Source organism: Pseudophryne corroboree, chromosome 5 (genome assembly GCF_028390025.1).
Source record: "Pseudophryne corroboree isolate aPseCor3 chromosome 5, aPseCor3.hap2, whole genome shotgun sequence".
In the NCBI taxonomy this organism is placed as follows: Eukaryota; Metazoa; Chordata; class Amphibia; order Anura; family Myobatrachidae; genus Pseudophryne; species Pseudophryne corroboree.
In genome coordinates, this window is record NC_086448.1 from 170,460,905 (window position 1) to 170,471,075 (window position 10,171).

The following is a 10,171-nucleotide window of genomic DNA, read 5'->3' on the forward strand; positions in this document are numbered from 1 at the left end:
ATTCTTTCTGGAAGAAAATCGACAGGGCCGAAATTTGAACCTTAATGGACCCCAATTTGAGGCCCATAGACACTCCTGTTTGCAGGAAATGCAGGAATCGACCGGAGTTGAAATTCCTCCGTGGGGGCCTTCCTGGCCTCACACCACGCAACATATTTTCGCCAAATGCGGTGATAAAGTTGTGCGGTCACCTCCTTCCTGGCTTTGACCAGGGTAGGTATGACCTCTTCCGGAATGCCTTTTTCCCTTAGGATCCGGCGTTCAACCGCCATGCCGTCAAACGCAGCCACGGTAAGTCTTGGAACAGACAGGGTCCTTGCTGAAGCAAGTCCCTTCTTAACGGCAGAGGCCATGGGTCCTCTGTGAGCATCTCTTGAAGTTCCGGGTACCAAGTCCTCCTTGGCCAATCCGGAGCCACGAGTATAGTTCTTACTCCTCTCCGTCTTATAATTCTCAGTACCTTGGGTATGAGAGGAAGAGGAGGGAACACATACACTGACTGGTACACCCACGGTGTTACCAGAGCGTCCACAGCTATTGCCTGAGGGTCCCTTGACCTGGCGCAATACCTGTCCAGTTTTTTGTTGAGGCGGGACGCCATCATGTCCACCTTTGGTTTTTCCCAATGGTTCACAATCATGTGGAAGACTTCCGTGTGAAGTCCCCACTCTCCCGGGTGGAGGTCGTGCCTGCTGAGGAAGTCTGCTTCCCAGTTGTCCACTCCCGGAATGAACACTGCTGACAGTGCTATCACATGATTTTCCGCCCAGCGAAGAATCCTTGCAGCTTCTGCCATTGCCCTCCTGCTTCTTGTGCCGCCCTGTCTGTTTACGTGGGCGACTGCCGTGATGTTGTCCGACTGGATCAGCACCGGCTGACCTTGAAGCAGAGGTCTTGCTAGGCATAGAGCATTGTAAATTGCCCTTAGCTCCAGTATATTTATGTGGAGAGAAATCTCTAGACTTGACCACGTTCCCTGGAAATTTCTTCCCTGTGTGACTGCTCCCCAGCCTCTCAGGCTGGCATCCGTGGTCACCAGGATCCAATCCTGAATGCCGAATCTGCGGCCCTCTAGTAGATGAGCACTCTGCAGCCACCACAGAAGAGACACCCTTGTCCTCGGAGACAGGGTTATCCGCTGATGCATCTGAAGATGCGATCCGGACCATTTGTCCAGCAGATCCCACTGAAAAGTTCTTGCGTGAAATCTGCCGAATGGAATCGCTTCGTAAGAAGCCACCATTTTTCCCAGGACCCTTGTGCAATGATGCACTGACACTTTTCCTGGTTTTAGGAGGTTCATGACTAGCTCGGATAACTCCCTGGCTTTCTCCTCCGGGAGAAACACCTTTTTCTGGACTGTGTCCAGAATCATCCCTAGGAACAGCAGACGTGTCGTCGGGATCAGCTGCGATTTTGGAATATTTAGAATCCACCCGTGCTGTTGTAGCAGTACCCGAGATAGTGCTACTCCGACCTCCAACTGTTCCCTGGACTTTGCCCTTATCAGGAGATCGTCCAAGTAAGGGATAATTAAGACGCCTTTTCTTCGAAGAAGAATCATCATTTCGGCCATTACCTTGGTAAAGACCCGGGGTGCCGTGGACAATCCAAACGGCAGCGTCTGAAACTGATAATGACAGTTCTGTACTACGAACCTGAGGTACCCTTGGTGAGAAGGGCAAATTGGGACATGAAGGTAAGCATCCTTGATGTCCAGGGACACCATATAGTCCCCTTCTTCCAGGTTCGCTATCACTGCTCTGAGTGACTCCATCTTGAATTTGAACCTTTGTATGTAAGTGTTCAAAGATTTCAGATTTAGAATAGGTCTCACCGAGCCGTCTGGCTTCGGTACCACAAATAGTGTGGAATAATACCCCTTTCCCTGTTGTAGGAGGGGTACTTTGATTATCACCTGCTGGGAATACAGCTTGTGAATTGCTTCCAATACTGCCTCCCTGTCGGAGGGAGACGTTGGTAAAGCAGACTTCAGGAACCTGCGAGGGGGAGACGTCTCGAATTCCAATCTGTACCCCTGGGATACTACCTGTAGGATCCAGGGGTCCACTTGCGAGTGAGCCCACTGCGCGCTGAAACTCTTGAGACGACCCCCCACCGCACCTGAGTCCGCTTGTAAGGCCCCAGCGTCATGCTGAGGACTTGGCAGAAGCGGTGGAGGGCTTCTGTTCCTGGGAAGAGGCTGTCTGCTGCAGTCTTTTTCCCTTTCCTCTACCCCGGGGCAGATATGACTGGCCTTTTGCCCGCTTGCCCTTATGGGGACGAAAGGACTGAGGCTGAAAAGACGGTGTCTTTTTCTGCTGAGAGGTGAGTTGGGGTAAAAAGGTGGATTTTCCAGCTGTTGCCGTGGCCACCAGGTCCGAAAGACCGACCCCAAATAACTCCTCCCCTTTATACGGCAATACTTCCATATGCCGTTTGGAATCCGCATCACCTGACCACTGTCGTGTCCATAAACATCTTCTGGCAGAAATGGACATCGCACTTACTCTTGATGCCAGGGTGCAAATATCCCTCTGTGCATCACGCATATATAGAAACGCATCTTTTAAACGCTCTATAGTCAATAAAATACTGTCCCTGTCCAGGGTATCAATATTTTCAGTCAGGGACTCCGACCACGCCACCCCAGCGCTGCACATCCAGGCTGAGGCAATCGCTGGTCGCAGTATAACACCAGTATGTGTGTATATACTTTTTAGGACATTTTCCAGCTTCCTATCAACTGGCTCCTTGAGGGCGGCCGTATCAGGAGACGGTAACGCCACTTGTTTTGATAAGCGTGTGAGTGCCTTATCCACCCTAGGGGGTGTTTCCCAACGCGCCCTAACTTCTGGCGGGAAAGGGTATAATGCCAATAATTTCTTAGATATCAGCAATTTTTTATCGGGGGAGACCCACGCATCATCACACACTTCATTTAATTCTTCTGATTCAGGAAAAACTACGGGTAGTTTTTTCACACCCCACATAATACCCTTTTTTGTGGTACTTGTAGTATCAGAAATATGCAAAGCCTCCTTCATTGCCGTGATCATGTAACGTGTGGCCCTACTGGAAAATACGTTTGTTTCTTCACCGTCGACACTGGAGTCAGTGTCCGTGTCTACCGACTGAGGTAATGGGCGCTTTAGAGCCCCTGACGGTGTTTGAGACGCCTGGACAGGCACTAACTGACTTGCCGGCTGTCTCATGTCGTCAACAGTTTTTTGTAAAGTGCTGACACTATCACGTAATTCCTTAAATAAGACCATCCAGTCAGGTGTCGACTCCCTAGGGGGTGACATCACTACTACAGGCAATTGCTCCGCCTCCACACCATTTTCCTCCTCATACATGTCGACACACGCGTACCGACACACAGCACACACACAGGGAATGCTCTGATAGAGGACAGGACCCCACTAGCCCTTTGGGGAGACAGAGGGAGAGTTTGCCAGCACACACCAGAGCGCTATATATGTATAGGGACAACCTTATAAATAAGTGTTTCTCCCTTATAGCTGCTATATATGTTTTTATATGCCAAATTAGTGCCCCCCTCTCTCTTTTTTACCCTGTTTCTGTAGTGCAGGACTGCAGGGGAGAGTCAGGGAGACGTCCTTCCAGCGGAGCTGTGAGGGAAAATGGCGCTTGTGTGCTGAGGAGATAGGCTCCGCCCCCTTCACGGCGGCCTTTCTCCCGCTTTTTATGAGGTAAAATGGCAGGGGTTAAATACATCCATATAGCCCAGGAGCTATATGTGATGTATTTTTTACCATAAATAGTGTTTTCATTGCGTCTCAGGGCGCCCCCCCCCCAGCGCCCTGCACCCTCAGTGACCGGAGTGTGAAGTGTGCTGAGAGCAATGGCGCACAGCTGCAGTGCTGTGCGCTACCTTTCTTGAAGACAAGATGCCTTCTGCCGCCGATTTCTGGACCTCTTCACTCTTCTGGCTCTGTAAGGGGGCCGGCGGCGCGGCTCCGGGACCCATCCATGGCTGGGCCTGTGATCGTCCCTCTGGAGCTAATGTCCAGTAGCCAAGAAGCCCAATCCACTCTGCACGCAGGTGAGTTCGCTTCTTCTCCCCTTAGTCCCACGATGCAGTGAGCCTGTTGCCAGCAGGACTCACTGAAAATAAAAAAAACCTAAGTCTATACTTTTATTCTAAGCAGCTCAGGAGAGCTACCTAGATTACACCCTTCTCGGCCGGGCACAAAAACCTAACTGAGGCTTGGAGGAGGGTCATAGGGGGAGGAGCCAGTGCACACCACCTAGTCCTAAAGCTTTTACTTTTGTGCCCTGTCTCCTGCGGAGCCGCTAATCCCCATGGTCCTGACGGAGTCCCCAGCATCCACTTAGGACGTCAGAGAAATAAAATATAAATATATATACAGCTTTATTACAAACTGGAATAAAACGAGATTTATGGTAAGAACTTACCGTTGTTAAATCTCTTTCTGCGAGGTACACTGGGCTCCAAAAGGATTAACATCGGGGTGTAGAGTAGGACTGTTCCCAAGATGCACAGCGCCGCCTCCTCTATAACGCTGCCTCCATGCCAGTGAGCTCAGTTTCGTTAACCAGCCCAATACAGTAGCAGGTACCAGAGACAACAACCGCTCATAGCCCATAACACCACACACTCACCACAGTAGAGGGTGGCAGCGGCTATACCAATACCAACCCAAAGGAGCTAAGTGCGTCAGGGTGACAGGTTTCGTCCCATCACAAGTCTTGAGGAAGTCCCGAATTGTGACGGGACGAAACGCGTTGACGTCATCTCCCTGTTTGTATCCACACACTGACGGAAACATCTTTACAAGCGCCGTCTCTAGCGGCTTCATTGGAAGCGCTAACCGGAGCTCCTTCTATCCGCTGGCCAGGACAGCGACTGTGCCATCTCCAGCGGCTACACTGCAAAGTGGTAATTTGGAGCACTATATATCCGCCCGCCAGGACAGAGATCTGCACCGTTAATAGTGCCGGCGGTGGGCGCTTTTACTGAAAGCTACAAGGACGTGCATCTCTCTGGGTGTCTGCACCATTGGATATTCACGCAGGTTCGGGTAATTATTTCACAGCACTGGGACCGCCAGTAGCAGGAGGACCTGAGAGACTCTCTTTACAAACTTGTCAGCATATGTTACAGTTTGACACTTTGTGATGTAGCAGATTTGAAAGAGTCTGTTTAGTGTCATATGAGCTACATTGTTGCTATTAATTATACAGCGCTAAAGGATACTAAATGCTTCCTATTTTAGTGTGTGGAATATAATTGATTCCTTGATTTTTACAGTTTTTTAAGTGTATTAAATTGTTTATTAATTGAAGTAAAACTTATTTTATTTAAAAAGCAGATTCTATGAATACTTATTGCAGCTTTGAGTAACAGCAGACACCAAATTATATTAAAATATAAAGGTACACATTACATGAAGCGCACCACTTCTCTCTTTTTCGCTGTGCATCTTGGGAACAGTTAAAAGCTTTGAGCCTGTTGGTGCCTTGGATCTAAATCCTACTCTATACCCCAATGTTAATCCTTGTGGAGCCCAGTGTACCCCGCAGCAGAAATTAATTTTTTCCCCTCAAAATTCTACACACAATACCCCATAATGACAACATGAAAAAATGTTGCTAATTTATTAAAAATAAAAAATTAAGAAATCACGTGTACATAAGTATTCACAGCCTTTGCCATGAAGCTCAAAATTGACCTCAGGTGCAGCCTGTTTCCACTGATCATCCTTGAGATGTTCCTACAGCTTAATTGGAGTCCACCTGAGTTAAATTCAGTGAATTGGACATGATTTGGAAAGGCAAACACCTGTCTATATAAGGTCCCACACTTGACCGTGCAATGTCTGAGCACAAACCAAGCACGAAGTCAAAGGAATTGTCTGTAGACCTCAGAGACGGGATTGTCTCAAGGCACAAATCTGGGGAAGGGTACAGAAAATATCTGCTTTGAAGGTCCCAATGAGCACAGTGGCCTCCATCATCCGTAAATGGAATACGTTCGGAACCACCAGGACTCTTCCTAGAGCTGGCCGGCCATCTAAACTGAGCGATGGCAGCATCATGCTGTGGTCAGATCTACACCATTCCTCTGAGGAGAGAGGAGAACCTTCCAGAAGGACAATCTCTGCAGCAATCCAATAATCAGGCCTGTATGGTAGAGTTGCCAGACGGAAGCCACTCCTTAGTAAAATGCACATGGCAGCCCGCCTGGAGTTTTACAAAAAGCACCTGAAGGACTCTCAGACCATGAGAAAAAATTCTCTGGTCTGATGAGAAAGATTGAACTCTTTGGCGTGAATGCCAGGCGTCATGTTTGGAGGAAATCAGCCACTGCTCATCACCAGGTCAATACCTACCCTACAGTGAAGCATAGTAGTGGCAGCATCATGCTGTGGGGATGTTTTTCAGCGGTGGGAGACTAGTCAGGATAGAGGGAAAGATGAATACAGCAATGTATAGAGACATCCTGGATGAAAACCTGCTCCAGAGTGTTCTTGACCTCAGACTGGGGCGACTGTTCATTTTTCAGCAGGGTAACGACCCTAAGCACACAGCCAAGATATCAAAGGAGTGGCTTTAGGACAACTCTGTGAATGTCCTTGAGTGGCCCAGCCAGAGCCCAGACATGAATCAGATTGAACATCTCTGGAGAGATCTCAAAATGGCTGTGCACAGACACTTTCCATCCAACCTGATGGAGCTTGAGAGGTGCTGCAAAGAGGAATGGGCAAAACTTGCAGCATCATAATCAAAAAGACTTGAGGCTGTAATTACTGTCAAAGGTGCATCAACAAAGTATTGAGCAAAGGCTATGAATACTTATGTACATGTGTTTTATTCGTTTTTTATTTTTAATAAATTTGCAAAAATCTCAACAACAAAAAAACTTCTCACGTTGTCATTATGGGGTATTTTATGTAGAATTTTGAGGGGGAAAAATAATTTATTCCAGTTTATATATATTTTCCTTTTTCCCTGACCTAATATGTGTATGTGTGGGGGGCTAGGTGAAGGCGCAGTGGAACCTATACGGACTTATTTACGTGTTAGGGCACTTTAAGCAATTGTACCCAAAGTCTAGACTCTTCCTCGTCTATGTCCCACAGCACACAATATCCTTCAATATTCAATGGGCGCATTAATGGGTAGAAACAAACTATTTTTCAACATGACCTGGACTATAATGTTATCCAGTTCCAGACAGACACATTCAGATCTCAGGAGAACAGTTAGACTCTGATTTAAGCTGTGGTATGCATAAGAACTATATTGGCACACCACAAATAATCAACCTGAAATCCTAATCACAGGTAATTCAGAATCAAAAGGCCAAATTGCCCAGATTTTCAGATGATTCCTGGATGTACTCAACCAAGGTCAACTATTCAGACCTGGACTTTACATACAGCAAGAATTCCAAAAGCAGATCCCAAGTGCTTCTCCCTTCCTATACCGAGCTGAGCCTTAGATTAATAGAAACCACTGCAGCAACGCACATATTGTTCAGCAGCGTTCTCCATTTACTAGCGTCTTAGAGATGCTGCAATGGGAACTGCAATAGCAGTGGCTTTGAACAAGCTTGTAATTAGAGGACACAGGGTTTGCAATCTGCATGAAACCTGGAATTTCCTATAAGGTTTGGTCCACCGACCACAGAATAAGTCTTTAGCTCTTCATTAAAGAGAAAGAAAAGAAAAGGTTTCTCGTTTCTCTTAAGGAAATGTATGGTGTTATGGGGCAACAGCAGGAAGCAATATCCATATCTTTCACTGACTTCGAGTGACACATAGCTCTAACAACTGTGGATCACCGTGGTGATTAAGAAAAAATAAATTAAAAAAGCTAGAAATTGAAGGCAAAATTGTAGAAGCTCCCTGCTCCTTTGGGTACTAAAGTACAAATAATTTCCCAGTAGGCCAAGGGATAAAGAGGTTAATATAGTCAGAATCTCAAATAACCCCTCTATAAGTTCAAGGTTTTAGTTTCCCCAACTATCAGAAAGAACCTGCTTTTAGCACATCACAGACAAAGGTCTCAGGAATTCACAGAAGTGAAGGAGTTACAGGAAGTGGTTAGGAATGCGTTTCTTACCTTAACATACTGCTGAATTTGAGTTGGGTCAAATCCGGTGAACATTACATGTGGGGTCATATCAGGAGATAGTTTCTTAGTTGGAGGAGGCAGGTCTTCAATTCTGATAATATACCAGAATACACAATTAAAAAAGTAAAACTTCAGGAGGGATACAGATGTGTCCACATACACCTATACTTAAAACATGACAATTGGGCCATACACCGGTGGTCAACAAACTTTCACGAACCAGAAGTAGGTATAACAGAGTCCAAAGTTTCTTAATGAGAAATTCACCAAAAATTATTAAACATTAGGTAAAATGTGCTTACCTGCTATCATTAGGTTCAGTTTTGTGGTGGTGGACAGAGTTTGTTTCTCTTTATCCACAAGCACTGGTATTGCCTCTCACATGAACCATAAATAATAGTCCTGCACCAACAACCCATAGCACCCCTGCAAGTGCACCACAACCCCAGTATGGGAACCACTGTGGTACACAATAAGCGAGCTACGATATTAAATACAATACTCCTATCCAAAATAAGACATTTGTGGTTTAAACGTGGACTGAGCAAACATTACACACCATGTTTAAATAAATATTTTGGCGCTCCTGAACCATTCACTATATAGATTTAAATAAAAAAATGTATAAGTAGACCTGTTTACTATGTCCTCAAATGTATTTGTTTTAATACAGCTATAGTCTATTGTATGCACTGACATAAAGGCATAGATGCACACATTATATGCACACAAAGGCATATAAACACATATTATACACACTTATTTATACCTTGGCCGTTTTGGCTGAACAGCTTGTACATTCTGCTTGGGCTTCAGAGGAATTCGGATACTCTGTAAAATCACACACATCGTTTCACATTTTATTTTGTCCCCCAGGCATGTGTTTCTGCCAACCACAACATTACTAATTCTGAAACTTTATTTTGTTCCGGAGTATAAAACAACTGTACAGGAACATAGTCATGTGCTGGATGTAGTACAATGCACAGGAACCTAGTCTTATGTTAATAAGGCACTAATGGTGCACTAGGTGGGATAACTCAATGTGAATATACTGCTTTTAGACTAGCGTGTTTCTTTTACAGACCACATTTTCAAAACATGGTGACTGAGTGAGTTAAGTAACATTATAGTTGGCCAAGTACTTCCTAAGTGTATGTTAGTTATGGAAGCAGCTGATTACACTAAACTAGGATTATACAGGGAACACCATAAATATGTTGGGAGTTCCAATATAACTAGCTAGACATTGTGTATAATGTACAACAGCTCATATTATGTGTGAGAAGTTTGCATGGTTAGCAAAGTGAAATATACCATACCATTAGCACATCTGAGGACACCTTTATTGGCATTCTCCATGCATCTATGAGCAAAAAAACAAAAACAAAAGTGACAATAGGCAATAACACCCAAAACTTTTAAGCATCTACAGAAAATACACACAAAAAATATGAAGGCAAGAATTAAGGGGACTGTTGAATCCATAGGGGTCACTGGAGTACTCTTGGGATATGGACAGTGCGATAGCATGGATAGGCACATTTAAATATGTAACCCTCCTTCCCCTCCATACTCTCAAGATGCCTGTGTTTTTTGTGCCTTCACCAGGGAAGGGAACATCCTGGAGTCATTCCAGAGTTTACTTTTAATTTTTTTAAAGATTTTTTCTTTTTTTCCCAATCACACTCCCATCCCCGCTTATTAAGAAGTGTGGGTCCAGCAGTGTTTGCTGCTGTTGTGCAGCGGAGGCTTGTCGGTGCTTAGGTAGAAAAGCCCCACCATAGATCTTCATCAGCACTAACTGATAAAGCCTTGGCTGCAGGAGCTGGCCGGAGCTTGAGGAGAAGCCCCGTCAGAGCCTCCACATTACACAAAGGTAACGAGCAGGCGGTTTGCTGAGCCGAAAGATAGTATGAACAATGGAGAATTACATATAATATTATAACCTAACGGACAACTAGAAAGTTGGCACAACAACAGATAATAATCACCGTAACATTCCAACAAGCCAGTGATGTGATCCATAAGATAAACTAAACTT

General features: G+C 45.4%; 1 protein-coding gene across 3 annotated transcripts in view; it reads right to left on the reverse strand.

The window, feature by feature from the left end:
• Positions 1–10,171, reverse strand: part of PAXIP1 (PAX interacting protein 1) — a 118,927-nt gene that overhangs the window by 22,030 nt on the left and 86,726 nt on the right. For all 3 annotated transcript variants that reach the window (XM_063921876.1, XM_063921875.1, XM_063921874.1), the window contains 3 exons: positions 9,450–9,493; positions 8,897–8,958; positions 8,116–8,218 (listed from right to left, as the gene is read on the reverse strand). In XM_063921876.1, the coding sequence (XP_063777946.1) occupies positions 8,116–8,218; positions 8,897–8,958; positions 9,450–9,493 (209 nt within the window). The remainder of the gene's footprint in view (positions 1–8,115; positions 8,219–8,896; positions 8,959–9,449; positions 9,494–10,171) is intronic.